We start from the raw sequence: 17,304 nt of genomic DNA, 5'->3' as shown, positions 1-17,304 counted from the left end.
CTTCGTTGAGCGTTAATTATTATTATATTAACCAAATAACATACTTTAAAGAACAACTTTTATAGCACTTACATAAATAATATGTTGCTCCAACGCCATCTATCAAAAATCGAGAAAACGTCGTCGATAGACTAAAATAAGACTAAATTAATAACGTCAAAAGACTAATAAATTGTTTTCTAATAGCGATAGATAGCGCTAGTTTATTTACCATTTTGATATTATATTTTAATCTTTTTCTTATTTACTGAATTTTTTGTTCAATTACAATAAAATATAGCCTACGTCACTTCTGGATAGTGTAGCTTTCTGTTAGTGAAAGAATTTTCATGATCGGATCACTTTTTGCGAAGATTACCCCCTACATACAAACAAAGTTATAAACTTTACCTCTTTATAATATTAGTATAGATACATATATAAATATATAAATAAATAGATACATTACACGCAGACTCAGGGTGGGAATCGAACCCAAAACCCCCGGTGCAAAAAGCAGGGTCATTCCAAACTGCGCCAACGGGCTAGTCAATATAGAGTAACTGTCTAAAGAATTTTCGTGATCGAATCAGTATTTGCGAAGATTACCCCCTACGAAGAAACAAAGTAAGAAACTTTATCTTAGTATGATATTAGTATAGATTAATGTTTTTATTTATATTTTTGTAAGACAAAAAAAACTTAGGCCAAATTTGCCGCCCCCTAAAATGTATCGCCCTCGTCTGCAGCCTACTTAGCCTACTACTAATTTTACTACAATAAGACATTGTATGTTTGGCTTTATAATAATATTTAGTAGATACACAAAGCTGTTGTGTGGTTACGGCAGTAAAGAATATAGCCACCCCTTCTCTTCCCGCGGGTATCGTACGAGACCACACATGAGCTCATGCCGTTTTTGGCGTGAACACTGGGAGGCTTATGTCCATCAGTGGACTGCAATAGGCTGAAGTGTGTAGATATATATTAAAGCTTTTAAACTACCACATTCGTACTAAAAGTCGGCGTATTAACGATTAAAAAATAATCTTTGTGAAATAGTAGACTTAATTATTCTTTAACACATAAATGTCGAAGCTCCCTGTATTTTTCTTGCCCTAAATTGTTTCATTATCTTTCTGCGTGATCTTTTCCATGCTAAATTCCTCCTCATTATGTACATAGTATTTCTATAAAAAAAACTTGATATTATTATCCATAATACCAATGGAAACGATTTCATGATCTAATGAAAATAGAGTTCAGATAAAATATATAAAAATACGTCCAACGTATCAATCATTTTTCGATAATAAGTGGTCCTCACTACACCCAATGGTTTTAATACATATATTTACAGTAATGAATGGTAGCTGTAATTCCTCGTTGAAGCGCAATTCTGACTCTCAACAATTATCGACTAGCCTTCATATTACCAGTGGAAACTATGACTCGTAGAGTTAATTTTTTTTCTTGCGCACCCTCAAATAAATTTTCTTATTCATTTTTTAACGTTAATTAATGACATATCCCAAGTTGTTTTATCTATAAGCCCTTACCTAAAAACTATCTTAAAAAGTTTAAAAATAGACCTTTTAGGTCTCTTCATTGCATAGACTACATACTGTTTGAACTAAATTTTTGTGTATATAATTATTATTATTATTGTTATCTGTACCCAAAACAAATGTTTTGGAAATATTTAATCAAATAGCAATCAAAGCTCCTGCCAACTGGTTAAATTCACTTTTAATATTCTCATGAATAAAGAATAGAATATTGATAATGAAGCTCCCTTTTAGCATAATTTTGGGTCCCATATTAAAAACATATTTTAGAAGTTCCAAAGTGTTTTGCCAACATTACGCGTTTTCTGTTAGTGTCCCCTACACATACATTTTTAGTGCTCTCGGTTTGGTGAGTCTAAGTTTTCTAAAACGCATTTTTAATTATAATCCTTTTATAAGGTTTACTGACGTATATGTAAACACGAAAAACTTATACCATATTTTTCTTCTTCAAGATAAGAAAATAAATTGAGCTCTCGAAACGATTTGTGGTGAGAGGACTTCCTCCTTTTTAATATAATATTATTTTAAAGAATCGTATTTTTTCTAAAAAGTGAAATATTTACTTGTTTTTACAGATGTTAAAAAATTAAAAGTGATAATTTTACTATTTACAGTGCATAAATGTCCATCATTTAAAGAAACATTTTGGCGAGACACCACTAATTTATGAGGTATCAAAAGAGTCGAATGAAATTAAAAGAAATGATATGCTTGTGCATGATTTAAAAATAATTGCAATATCTATGGGTTTGATTCAGTATATTTGTCTTCTTGTCGGTTGTTTTACGGTAAGAGAAAGTTGCTTAACGTTTATTAATATAATACAGATACAGAGTAGATATAATAATTTTAATTTAAAATTTACTTCTAGGAAAACCCGTCCCTTTTTCTTCCACACTTAGCAGGTCAGTTGGTAATCGTATTCGTGAAGATTGTAAGTACGTTTCTAGTTCTGATCAAACTAGATATGGAGTCACTTCATAAATTCAGACAGAGATTGACGAGTGTCGCGCTGATGTCTTTCAACTGGTTGCAAGAGTTTTGTGTTTTTAGACAACACTTATGTATTTGTGATCTTTGATGTTTGAATACATATTTTTTTAAAGTTATTATTTTATTCGCAGTAATTTTTGGTAACACTATATTAATACTTAAATGTTAGTTTACAGTGATCTACTTTTTTGAGGAAAAGGCTCTAAAATTTTTTTGTGACTTATTTAGTTTACAGTTAAAATCTATTTTCCAAGTTCTCCTTAAAAAAAGAAAAATGATTACCTACACCAAGGGCGGATCCGGGAGGACGGATCCGGATCATGGGAGTCATGACCTCCGCCTGGGCTGGGTCCAGGACTTAGGTGGACAACTAATTAACATTGTTAAACAATGTTTTTATATAGTTTTTGTTACAATATAGATAGAATAGAATAGAATTTTTAAATACAGTACCTTACATAAATAAAATACCTACTTTTTACGTGTATCTATTATTATCAAAATTAGATTATAACTTCATGTGAATTGACCACGACTATGTGACCCCCTCCCTGGCGCCAAAGCTGGATCCGCTCTTGACCTACACACAATTGTATTTTTGTCTTTATATAAAATAAGTAATGAAATATTATATTATTTTAAGCTAACGCGAGCACTTTTCATATTTGTATGAGTTAAGGTGCTTACCACGTTTATTGTTTTATACAACATCTTGTTGCATCAAAAAGCACATTGAGGCTGTCACAAAAAATGACCTTCATAAATGCGCCATAGCTCAACATCTCCTAAAAGTGGGTAATAATCATTGGATTGAGTTACATAAGCCACAGGTTTTATCATTCGAGCGTCATAAGTTCCCTCGACTAGGAAAGAAGGTAATTGAAATTAAAAATAATTGTGTTTGCTCACAAACGAAAAAAAACCTTCAATTTCATCGACGAGTAATACAACGTAGATCGACGAAAAAATAGTTAAGTAACTACGCGTTATCAAAGATAACTCAAAAAGTAGTTATCAGATCTTGATCAAATTTATATGTGACCACATGATAAGCATCAGCTTTCGATTAAATTAAAAATGATCAAAACCGGTACACCCAGTAAAAAGTTATTGCAGATTTTCAAGAGTTTCCCTCGATTTCTCTGGGATCCCATCATCAGATCCTGGTTTCCTTATCACGGTACCAAACTAAAAATATCCCCTTTCCAACAAAAAAAGAAATATCAAAATCGGTACATCCAGTAGAAAGTTATAATAAGGTATAATACAACGTAGGTCGACGAAAAAAGCGTCAAGTAAAAACGCATTATTAGATATAACTCGAAAAGTAGTTGTTAGATCTCAAATAAATTTAAATGGGACCAATTGGCACACACCACCTTTCGATTAAAACAAAATTTGTCGAAATCGGTCCACCCGGTCAAATGTTCTGATGTAACATACATAAAAAAAAAAAAAAAATACAGTCGAATTGAGAACCTCCTCCTTTTTTGGAAGTCGGTTAAATATCCGAATTTCAATAGGAAAGGCTCGTTCAGACTACCGAGTATGTGGAATCCGAGGATAAGTTTATGTGAAGGTGGGTTACGGTATCAGTGCTCAAAGTCCAAAAAAGGCACTGTCAATGTAGTTTGTCGTAGTGTGTATTACAAATACCCTTAGTGCTAATTATAAACTAGTCGTCCAAAAAGAAAGAATAAATAGGGTAGAGAGATTTTTCTGATCTGTCACCATCTACAAGCACCGTACGTCAGTCTTGCTGTGACGGCCATTGAAACTTTGCCCAAATAAGGGGATCTCAACAAAACAATAAACGTGGTAAGCACCCGAACAAATAAAATACCTCACACTTAACGTCCCCCAAAAGAATAAGAATCCCGTGTCGTAGGTTCGGAAACGCACAATCATAAACGGCCCTACGGCCTTTACAAATATTTGTCCTATGTTGAAATTGAATACGCCGTCCATGGTTTCTGTGACATCGCAAGCGGATAAACCAGTTACTTAGTGTGATTATTGCGCTAACGCATCGCCAAAGATCACATGTTGAATTACAGAAGCAACAGCACATTAAAAAAGTTTTTTTTTTTTTAATTAATATGTATTGTACGATACGTTGACGCCGAGTTGGCGTAACAGTCACAGCACTGGTCCCGGTTGTTATCATGTACAATTGATAGCGATCGTTTCTCATAGTAGGGAATGTATCAGCCAACCCGCGTTGGAGTAGCGTGGTGGATTAAGCTCCGACCCTTCTCCTACATGGGGAAAGAGGCCTATGCCCAACAGTGGGATATTACAGGCTGAAGCCCGAACGATAAGTATATACGTATGCATACGCTGCAAAAATAAATTTTATATTCAAATTTATAAAGTTTTAAATTTTTTGACTGAACGAGCTAATACTGCTTATAACATATTTTATAATGATTTGATAATATTTTTTTATTTTTTTGCATTTTATATACGGCATGTCAAATTTAGTGTCAGCTATAACGTCACTGTAATTTGCATCGACATGATACCATGAATATTTTATTTTGGTCTAGCTGTTACTAACAAAATTTGTGTGCTGCTCATGAAGAAATATTAAGTGCCCACTCTATTTGCCTATCTTAAAAAAATAACAGTATTTGCTGTAAACATTTCTACAATATGGAAACTGAGAGCAGCACACATTTCCTCGAAAATATTAGACTTAAACATGAAAATGACCCGAATCCTGTAAGTATTGTATTCTGCCTTAACAATTTAGATGAAGAAAACTCAAAACGCAACGCAATATATTTACACGAATGTATATTTATGAATATCTCATAAAACGGGCAGGTTTTCTCACAATGTTTTACTATTTTATAGCAGAGGTCAAAATAAATTTTAAACTCAAATTTAGAACTAAAAACGTTGACGGTATGTACTGTTTCGATTTTAGTCATTCTGATCCTATATATTTAAATGGCCTTCAAAACTACTACTAGGTAGGTACTACTACTAAGGGTATTCGTGAAATACAAGTTTATATACCTATGTTCCTACATTAATCAAAATGACATAGGTATGTTTTACTGTTTAAATGTATGAAAAATAAAAGTTACATTAATGCCGACGGTTGCGGGTTCGATTCTCGCTTGAAGCGGGTATTTTTATGTGTTCAAAGTCTAAAATAACCCACGTTAAATAAATTCAGTTCATCTCACTCACTCACTTCAGCCTATTGCAGTCCACTGCTGGACATAGGCCTCCACGAGTTCGCGCCAAAAATGGCATGAACTCATGTGTGTTGCCCATAGTCACCACACTGGGCAGGCGAGTTGGTGACTGCAGGGCTGGCTTTGTCGCATCGAAGACGCAGTTCAATTCATCTCATGATAATTAAATATTTATTTCAGGCTGTTTATTCCTGGATCTTGCTACCAACACCTGATAAATATTGCTCTTGTATAATAAAAATTATCATCCAACCCTTAATAGGATTACGACATTCACAAGTTGTTTTTGTTTAGTTTAGTAAACACATACATATTGGTTTCCGGTCTAAATATTTGTTCCTGTGCATCTCGCCACGGTGCTTCTATGAGCCCATTAAGCTGGAATATATCCGCCAATTCGCAGTAGAGTAGCGTGGCTAATTTAGGATTTTGGATTAAACTCTGATCCTCTTCCTACAAAATAGAAACTAGAAAGATGCAAATTACAGTCGCATGTTACAAACTGAATCAATCTATCAGTTCACACAAAAATATTAAAATCTTAGGATTAAATTTATTTACTGCCTCTATAGACTGGTACGGTGAGCAACGATAGTGACGGTATCCGTGTGAAGTTGCGTGCCCTACTTGTAGCCCTGTTAGGGATTTCCATGTCAGCTTGTGCATTTGCGTCGCAACCCGTCGAACTTGAGCTGGACGATGACGAAGTTAACCAAAGACTTAATAACGTTAGCTTTGCTAGACGGTTAGTACTTAAGCATTAATATTAGAATAGCTATCTTGATATTAAGTATCTATAAGACAAAACAATGTTAGACAAACGCTATTGTATAATTTTCAACAATTGAGCCACAGTTTTAACCCTTTAACGGTCACCTTGACTTTTTTTTTAATATGCAATTTATTTTAAGTAATATATATTTTTTGGCCCGAATTAAAAAACACTGTCAAAGTAAAATAAATCTAGACTGCATATTTTTCGAGAAAATCCAAAAGCAAGCAAGTGGCCAGTAGACTGGCCACTGACCGATCTGCACCACTCACTATCACGGCAAGTTCACTGGCCAGTAAACTGGACATGCACAAAAAAAGTACATTTAGAAGGAAATAGAATAATAAAACAATACGTAGCCATCAGCCTTATATTTCAGGACATGAATAATCACATTTCCATAGTTTGAACTATGTTACGATAAAGTTTTCTTCTAAAAATAATCACATTTTAACAAAAAGTTCTTTTAAAAATATTCATCGTTTTAACTTTAGATACATATTATAAACGAAAAATTCTTCTTAAATTTAATAATTTTTTAAATCCTATAATTATAAAATCTTAATCGGTTTGTAAAATTGTCAAATACTCATTATGTTACCTTTAGGAATTACAAATCAAAATTTCTTCTTTCAAAAATATAAAACTAACAGAAAATTCTTCCTCTTAAATTTAATAAACTTTTTAATCCTATTTTTATAAAATCTTAATCAGTCATTAAAAAAATCTACAAATATTCATTGTTTTAGCTTTAGAAATAACAAAACAAAAACTCTTCTAAAAATATAACCTTGCAAAAAATTAGATTTTCTTTTTCATTCCTGAATTATGAAATGGTACAAAGCATTCTACACATAAGGCGACATTGCACTTAACACATTCATAGGTACTTCTCTTTGGCTTAGAAGCAGTACTGCAATATCTGCATCGTCTTAAATTTTTCTTGGTTGACTTTATTGGCCTGTGGTCATTCTCATCATCGTCATTTTGAATAGGTACAGAGGGTTTTTCATCTCCAATAAGTTCATCAGCTAATTTGCTCCTGAATATCAAATGAGTCATGGGTTTTGTACCCCCAGGGTAAGCCTTCGTCCAGGTATCCTTGTAAACAATGTAGGAGTTGACAATCGCAGATTCAATTAAATAAAACCAAATTTTCATCCACCAACGTCGTGATTTCCACGATATATTATAGGATGCCATGTGTTGATCAAATTTATCAACCCCTCCCATGTATTTATTATAATCGATAATAGGACTAGGACAGGCGACTTGTTCCTTATTACCCTGACTATTAGTACGGCGCACATATCCTTTTTTGCTTGGGTTATGCATATTTGAAGCAACACAAACTGCTTTTTTCCCTCGGTCTCTCCATTTACTAACAGAAATGTTGGATTTCGTCATTGCGCAAGCACTATCACCCAAAGCCATGGTCCGGTCAAGGGGAAGTTTATTAGACGGGAAGAATTTTCTTGTAGGCATAATAGTACCAACAGCGAAAATTTTTTTTCGCAACAGCTTGACTAATAAAGGCAGAGAAGTAAAAAATCTATCAAAAAATATGCAATAACCCAGATGCTCAAACATTCCAGCTAATTTCATAACAACTGTTTCGCCCAGACTCATTTCCCTCTCAACTTGTAACTTTCCTTCGTAAACATCAAAGTTAATCATGTAACCCGTTACAGCGCAGCATATTACCCACACTTTGAAGCCACGCTTTATTGGCTTCAGTGGCATATATTGTTTTAATGTTGATCTACCTTTGAATGCTATCATACTTTCGTCTATTGAGAGTTGCTGATGCGGACTAAAAACAGAAGAAAAAATCTGTGAAAAATGGGTGAGCAGAGGTCTTATTTTGAATAGGCGATCGTAACCTGCGTTGCCCCTGGGGATCATTTTTTCATTATCGTTCACATGCAAAAATCTCATTATTTTTAAAAATCGGCGCATGCTCATGACACTGCTAATTCTTGGCACATGAAAATTTGTATCTTGCGACCAATAAAGCCTTAGGGAGGGTAAACTGTGGAACCCCATAATTATCAAAATCCCTATGAACTTCTTCAGCTCCTCTTCCGTTAGGTTCAGAGTCTGATGGCACTGTGTGGCATATCTGTTACTTTCAGTAATCATGAGATTGAAAAAAAAAGGTGTCAAGAAAAGGGTAAGTATTTGTAGTGGTGACTGTAAATTGACTTCTGTATTTATTCCAACATAATTTTTGAAAGTACTATTTTTGAAAATAGGTGGCTCACGAAAATGTTTATTGCTCCACTTATTTAGATCATCGTTTACCTCAATAGTACTTGGGGCTACTTGAGGATGGGGTGGTAGGGGCGAAGACGGGGGTGGGGGCGACGGCGACGGAGGTGGTGGCGGTGACGACGGGGGTGGTGGCGGCGGCAACGGGGGTGATAGTGGCGACTGCGGCAGCGACGATGAGGATGTTAAATTTAGTGAAGGTGATGATGTAGAGGGAGGAGGTTCTGACAAACGTGATGGTCCTGGCAGTTGGTCTCGGTTTCTCCTACGGGTACTACAGCTACTGGCATTATTGGTGATGATACTGTCGTTGAAACAGTCTTCACCATCAGAATCACCACCAACGTCAGAATGGACGGCCTGGTCATCTGTGATGCCCATAAAATCATTCCACTGGTCTTCATCAAGTGCTTCCAACTCCGAGTAAGTGTAGCTTTTTCTAAAGCAAAGAAAATTTCGTTTGTTAATATAAAATTAAAAGATTTTTATTAACGTTTCAACACTGGCACGAAAATGCACGAAAAAAGTACTAAAACTGGCGGGATTTTGGGTTATAACTACCGAACCAGAATGGTTGTGATTAATCTATTAATTAATATAAAAAAAGGCTTATTATTATATTGCAAATAATATTATTTCAAGTGATCACACCAAAACAAAAACTTTATGCAGTAGTTCAAAGTTACATATGTAATTTTTAGGTTATGTTTTTCTCAAAGACCGACTGGCATTCAATCGTTCATAAATCACATTTTTATTATAAAACTATATCATTATTGGGAATAACATTAAAGCTTAAACTATAATCAATAAGTTTTACTCACCTGTTAAAGCCAGACATATTTATTTTCACTTTAGCACATCAAAAAACATCCTGCACTCGCGCGGTGACAGTAAAAACTACGCTGCGGGCGCACAGTGGTCAGTATACTGGCCACCGTGAAAAATGGCGCGAAATTTCTTGAGCGCGCAACTAAAACGAACGCTGGCTAGCTTACAGGCCAGCGTGCTTCAACACAAGTCGGAAAAGTGCATAAGGTTGAACTTCGGAACAAAACTGTATTTAATTTCGACCTTAACGTAACAGTCCAGTTTACTGGCCACTTTGTATGAGCCGTCCTATAAGGGGTTAAAGGCGTTAACCTACCTAAAATTAGATAAAGTATTTGTCTTTCGTTTTTATTTTCCATGTATTTAGTTTATAGAAGAAAAAAAAACAGGTTTGCACTCCAGGAGTGCCGACAGAAGTGAAAACTTAGATTTTAGCGGTGAGGTTAATGGTTAGAGAATCATTTTGCACATATTGATTTAATTATCAGTATAAAAGTACTATCATTTATGTGGTAAAATACAATATTTCACTTACTGCGCTATACACATTAGTTCGCGCCAAAAATGGCGTGAACTCATGTGTTTTGCCCATAGTCACCACGCTGGGCAGGCGGATTGGTGACCGAAGGGCTGGTTTTGTCGTAACGAAGACGCTGCTGCCCGTCTTCGACCTGTGTATTTCAATGCCAGCAGTTGGATGGTTATCCTGCCATCGGACGGCTTTTTAGGTTCGAAGGTGGTAGTGGAACAGTGTTATCCCTTCGTCTCCTCTTACGACAGCCAAGGGAAGAGAGAGGGTGGCTATATCCTTTACTGCCGTAGCCACACAGCTTGCTTCTTATATCGTTTCTGAAAGATTAAACTCTATAATAACTAATTTCGTGTTGATAACATCAAGCTAAGTATGTACACAAGAAAGTAGGTACGAAGTCAGGCTTAAAACAAGCATGATTTAGTCCGTTTATAAATTTGAGTAAACCAAAAAATAAATGATTTACCAAATATACCCCTTATTAATTTTTTAAAATAATTTTAGAATTACGAAACCGACAATCCGCCTTGTGATGGGATACGGAAAACTAAGCGCTTTCGTAACAGCTACCACGTCTCTTTTACTACTCATTGCTGTGATGTCCAAGGTAAAAACACTTATTCATAGAAAACATTACTCGCAAACGAAAAAAAACCGACTTCAATTACATCGACGAGTAATACAACGTAGATCGACGAAAAAATAGTCAAGTAACTGCGCGTTATGAAAGATTACTCAAAAAGTAATTATTAGATCTCAATGAAATTTATATGTGACCACATGACAAACATCAGCTTTCGATTAAATTAAAAATTATTAAAATCGGTACACCCAGTAAAAAGTTATTGCGGATTTTCAAGAAGTTTCCTCGATTTCTCTGGGATTCCACTATCAGATCCTGGTTTCCTTATCATGGTACTAAACTAAGGATATCTTCTTTCCAACAAAAAAAGAATCACAAAATCGATACACCCAGTAAAAAGTTATTGCGGATTTTCAAGAATTTCCATCAATTTCTCTGGGATTCCATCATCAGATCCTGGTTTCCTTATCATGATACTAAACTAGGGATATCTCCTTTCCAACAAAAGAAGAATTATCAAAATCGGTACATCCAGTAGAAAGTTATGCGGTATAATACAACGTAGGTCGATGAAAAAAGCGTCAAGTAAAAACGCATTATTAGATATAGCTCGAAAAGTAGTTGTTAGATCTCAAATAAATTTAAATGGGACCAATTGGCACACACCACCTTTCGATTAAAAGAAAATTTGTCGAAATCGCTCCACCCAGTCAAAAGTTCTGATGTAACATACATAAAAAAAAAAAAAAAAAACAGTCGAATTGAGAACCTCCTCCTTTTTTGGAAGTCGGTTAAAAATACAAAAAAAAACCGACTTCAATTACATCGACAAGTAATACAACATAGGTAGACGAAAAAATAGTCAAGTATATACGCGTTATCAAAATTTACTCAAAAAATTGTAATCAAATCTAGATAAAATTTAAATGTGACCACATGATAAACATCAGATTTTGATTAAATTAAAAACCATCAAAATCGGTAAACCCAGTAAAAAGTTATGCGGTATAATACAACGTACAAGTTAGATCTCAAATAAAATAATGTAAGAATAAAATGTAGACTGGTAATGTAATTTTAAGATAAACTACTCTAAACTATTTCTTCGTTAAAAAGAACGAATAATATACCTACAGGAAATTACAAATAATTATCTTAATCCTATGAAAAATGCAATAGGAAAGGAGTGATTGATTAGTCTTTTAAGATCCCTGGTGGAAATATTAGTTTGAAAGTTTTAAAAAATCTTCATAAGTTTGAATAAGACTTTAAAAAAAATAATAACTTTAAATTATTGTAGACCAGTCATATTAAATTCAAATTCACATGGTGAACAAAAGCATGAATAGTGTAGTTATGTTGGATCTTAAAACCCATTCATAAAGAAGATGATAGACTAAAAATATTACGTGTCATTGTAGGACAAGCATATTTGTTAAAGTAGTATTACAAGCATTGTTGTTTGATATAGTTGTATTCCAAACGGAAATGGCAATACAAAGATATACAATTATTACCCTTCTTTGCCAGATAGCTACACATCTTTTTTTAACTCTATACGTTCACGGACCGCATTATCTGGCAGTTTTCAAACTTTTCGTTTTTAAAATTGACCGCAAAGTTCAAGTCATTCACTCAATTTCAGAGCCGTGAGCTTGATATGGTTATTGGAGACTATAATTTAAATGAAGTATTATTCTTATTAGCAATCATGGTGGCGACGTGGTGCAAGGTGGCTAGCGGCACCAGCATTGCTCGTAGCGGCCCTTGAAGTAGCATCAGATGCTAGCGACGCATTACTCGCAGCATTGTTACGGGGACCTAATGAACCTGCGCTTGTCGCAGGGCAAACTGCCGCCGCTTGCTTTCTGATCACTGTTGAGATTCTTGTCTGGTAATAAATTTGTTTAATTATTTTTACTATTATAAAGAGGAAAAATTTGATTTTTTGTTTATTTTTAATGGATAAACTCAAACCTACTAGACTTTAAAAAATTCTTTCGCACGGAGGATGCTACGTTATTACTATCTCATGTTAGATACCCTATGGAAAAAATCTCATAAAACATGTACAAATACAAACCAAATTCTCATATATATTCTTTATTGCACTTTAAAAAAAAATCACAATTACAAGTCATTTTTACAAAAAATGTTGGCAAGGGCGAACTTATCTCTGTAAGAGATCTCTACCAGTCTACCCATGGTGGTGAGAGAAGATGTTATCGCGGGACTCAAAAGTGCATTTGTGATAAAGTGAAAAAAAAAACTGAACAAAAAGTTAAAAATAATAATAAAATGCCATATACTTATTTTGCTATATATACATTCAAAATTAGTGAAATAAAAAAAATACATATATACTTAAATACATACATAGTTACATGCACATATACATGCATACATACCCACATACATACCTACATATACACACACATAAATACATACATACATACATACATACACATATACATACATAAATACATACATAAACACATACATACATACACATACATACATACATACATATATTGAGAGTACAACAATTATGAGAGGTTCATAGCTTCGGAGAGAAGATGTTTCCTTAGCCTGTCCTTGAAAGCATAAATTGAAGTGCTGTCTTGGATCACTCTCGGTAAATGATTCCAAAGTTTTGCAGCGCGTATTGTGAATGAATTGAGGAGGAAGTTGGTGTTATGTCTGGGGACTTCGAGCATCGATGTGACGCAAGACCTTCTGGATCGTGTTGGGGTAGGAGAAAGAAGGAAACGGGACCGAAGGTAGGAGGGAGCATTTTGGTCATGGAGTATGTTATAGAGAAAAGAAAGGATATGCATATCACGGCGAAGTTGGATTGGGAGCCACTTAAGTTGAGTGCGAAATTGGGTGATGTGATCGTATTTACGTAAACCAAAGATGAAGCGTATCGCAAGATTTTGTAGACGCTCTAATTTATTAAGAAGCTCCTTTGTCACATCTAAATAGCACACATCTGCATAATCGAGGATAGGTAAAAGAAGGGATTGCGCAAGCAGAATTTTGGTTTGAAAGGGAAGAAAGTGTTGGAGACGCATAAGAGAGTGGAAGGTGTGGTGCATCCTTCGGCTGACTTCGCTGACATGAGCTATCCACGATAAGTTTTTGTCCAAAATCAAGCCTAGGTTTCTAACTTTGTCGCAGTATGGTATCGGTGTGCCACAGTACAAGACTGGAGGTACTGTTTCCCAGGCAATACGGTTTCTCAAACGGCTGCTACCGATAATTATTGCTTGAGATTTTACTGGATTTATAAGAAGTCCAAACGAATTGGCCCATTGGTAGATTGCAGCTAGGTCCTTGTTAAGGAGATTGATAGTCTCATGCAACTCAGCCAGTCCAAAGTGACGGTAGATTTGTAAATCGTCTGCATACAGGTGGAAGGGAGAAGAAATAGCACTGGAGATGTTGTTAATAAATATAGAAAAAAGTAACGGGGAGAGTACGCCGCCTTGTGGGACACCAGCAGTAAGGGTCAACCAATTCGATGAGTTAAAATCAGTCCTTACAGACTGCTGACGTCCCGAAAGATATGAGTGAAACCAGTCAATGCAAGTGGGGGAGATGTTAACTGCACGAAGAGTGCCAAGAAGTATGTCATAGTCTACAGAGTTGAAAGCGCTACTGAAGTCTAACAAAATCATTGCAGTGAGCTTGGTGCTATCCATAGCCCACCGAATATCCTCCGTCACATTCAAAAGCGCTCCAACAGTGCTGTGGGAAGGACGGAAACCGGATTGATAGGGGCATAGTAGAGAGTTGGAAATAAGGTAAGAATAGAGTTGTTGGTGAACTATAGATTCCAGGACTTTGGATAAAATGGGAAGGATAGATATAGGACGATATTGAGCAGGACAGGAGGGATTTGAGGTTTTAGGTAGTGGAATGACAACTGCCTTCTTCCAGAGCGAAGGAAAAACATTGCATGACAGTGAGAAGTTAACTATGTGCGTGATCACAGATGCAATGTCCTCCAGCACTGGAAGAATCATCTCAAGACTGAGATTGTCACTACCAATGGCCTTGGTGGAGATAGAGCGGACACACTTCTTTACCACTTCTGCATTGACTGATTTGAAGAAGAATTGAGGTAGGTCGGTAGGAGCCTGACTATTTAAAATGGAAAGAGTGGATGATTTAACATTGGCGTCTAAAGTGAGAGGTGGAGTGGTGAAGTGAGTGTTTAAAATATTAGGATCCACTGAGCTTTGACAAGCATCAGAGGGTTTGCCTACTCCTAGCGACCGTAAGAATCTCCAAACTTGCGCTTGGGTACGATTCTGAACTGAGTTATGAATGTAGCGACGTTTTGCATCCCTACACATCCTGTTGCAGAGGTTACGTAGAGTTTTGTATTTAGACAAATTATCAGCCGTCGGCAATTTTTTATATGCAGATTTGACCCTGTCACGTTTAGCCATGGTCTTTTTAATGACAGGTGACAACCATGGGGCTGGCGCCCGTTTCATTCGTACTGGTCTAATGGGGGCATGTATGTCATAGATCTTAATCAGTTCAGCAGTTAATGATTCAACCATGGTATTGATTTCACTTGCATTGTATATAGTTGACCAGTCGATGTTCCTCACATCCTCTCTTAAACGTTCCAGATCCATCTGCTTAAAATTCCGCTGAAGGAGAACTTTGTCTCTGATTTTGGGAGGACGTATTTTGTATGTTAGGAAAATTAGGTCATGGTAGGAGAAAGGGGATGTCATTTGTCCATGAGATGAAACAAGATTGGGGTTAGAGGCAAAGGCTAAGTCAATAAGGGATGGTCTTGAGTTAGGGAAGTGGTGAGTAGGAGAAGATATAGGTATGAGGTGAAGATCAACAGCAGAGGTAAGCGAAAGTAATGTTTGTGCTCTGCTGTCATTTTTTAGAAGGCATGTGTTAAGATCGCCCATGCAAATTATATGCTCATAATTAGGAGCTAATCTCTCAAGAATATCCTCCAGGTTGTTAAAGTAATTAACTTTGTCATTTGGACTGTAAAGAACCCCCAATAGGAGTTTTCTGTGGTTGATGATAATTTCTACAAAAAGATATTCAAGAGTCCCTGATACATGCGAAGATGAGCAACAAACTACAGTAGCTGGGATGCAGCTGCGAAGGAAAATTCCCACGCCTCCGCCACCCTGATCCGTACGATCATTACGGAATAGTTGGTAGCCAGGAAGGGAGCAACTAGTGGACGGGATGGATGGCTTAAGCCAGGTTTCAGAGACAAGTATGCAATCAGCAGTGCTAGTGCTAAAAGATGTGAGAAGATCAGAATAGTGAGCAAGTATGCTCTGCGCATTGATATGCACCAAGGATAAGAAATTCCGCTGATTCATAAAAACATGAGATAATTTGTCTGCTAGTGTTTCGGAATCAGAAATAGAGGTGTTGCAACTATTTTCAGCACTGTCGAATTCATCCGAAGAACAAGTGAAATAATCATCTTCAATCATATTTTCTCTCAAAATAATTTAAAAAAAAGATATATATAAAAAAAATAATAATTTATAAATATGAAATAAAACCCAAGTAAAATACAAAAAATAAAATAAAAAATAATAAAGTATAAATACTTAAATACTGAAACTAAAATACACTGATACTGACTGAAATACAGTATCCTCACCCATGGGTTGACTGCAATAATCATCTCATACCGAGTTATGAGAATCTATCAGATCTCATAGACTCTCATAACTCGTATGAGTATTTGATCTGCATTTGTCCATGTTTTATGAAACTTTTTCCATAGGGTATGTCTGACTCAGTTTTAAGCAGATTCAAAATTTATATAAATTATTATTTGAATAGGATCTGCAGCTCTTTGGCAAAATAAACATGTCACTGTTCTATTCGTTGAAAATGACTACCATATGTAGCTCTGTAATATGAGTATAAAAATGAGGTTTTCAATTCGAATGTATTTTTAAGTGTATTATCATATATGTCATGCGATCCCATTTAAATTTGGTTGAGATAGGTATTACATAATGTCATTATATTGTCATGTGATCCCATTTAAATTTGGTTCAGATATTTTTTGAGTTATTCCTAACAATGCGTACTTGACAATTTTTTTTGTCTACCCACATTGTGTCTTGTCGATTTAAACTGAAGTCAGTTTTTCTCGTTTGTGTACAAACACAATTATTATAGTATTTTTTTTTTATTTGTTTAAGCTTTTTTTATTAAAGTAAAGTTTCATGTTTCAGGTATTTTATAGCGAAGTTCTTTGAATATAATCCAACTCCATCCGAAACGTTACAGAAAGAACCTTCACCCAAACCTGTAATTACTTATCCTCAGTAACGTCAAATATGTATTTTTATTTTAGTTTCTAGCAACTATTCTGAAAACTGTATTCCCCTTAAAATGATATTTTCATTGATATTGTCATGTCCACCGATTAGATTTGTATATAATAAATTCCGAATTTAATTCCTTATAACTTATTGTTGTTATTGGTATATAAGACAAATAAAAATTATGAATATGTTGTGTGAATACGGAAATAAAATACAAAT

The 17,304-nt window shown here is 35.2% G+C and overlaps 1 protein-coding gene across 1 annotated transcript; it reads left to right on the top strand.

The window, feature by feature from the left end:
* Nucleotides 1-1,764: 1,764 nt before the first annotated feature.
* LOC123656896 lies at nucleotides 1,765-17,292 on the top strand. Its single transcript, XM_045592511.1, has 6 exons — nucleotides 1,765-1,896; nucleotides 2,165-2,338; nucleotides 6,325-6,497; nucleotides 10,663-10,765; nucleotides 12,448-12,635; nucleotides 16,993-17,292. Exons 1-6 carry the CDS (start codon nucleotides 1,765-1,767, stop codon nucleotides 17,087-17,089), a joined length of 867 nt encoding a protein of 288 aa, XP_045448467.1. The 3' UTR covers nucleotides 17,090-17,292.
* The last annotated feature ends 12 nt before the right edge of the window (nucleotides 17,293-17,304 follow it).

The sequence above is a fragment of the Melitaea cinxia genome, chromosome 10, assembly GCF_905220565.1.
Source record: "Melitaea cinxia chromosome 10, ilMelCinx1.1, whole genome shotgun sequence".
NCBI lineage: Eukaryota > Metazoa > Arthropoda > Insecta > Lepidoptera > Nymphalidae > Melitaea > Melitaea cinxia.
This window is presented reverse-complemented; position numbering and strand designations above follow the sequence as displayed.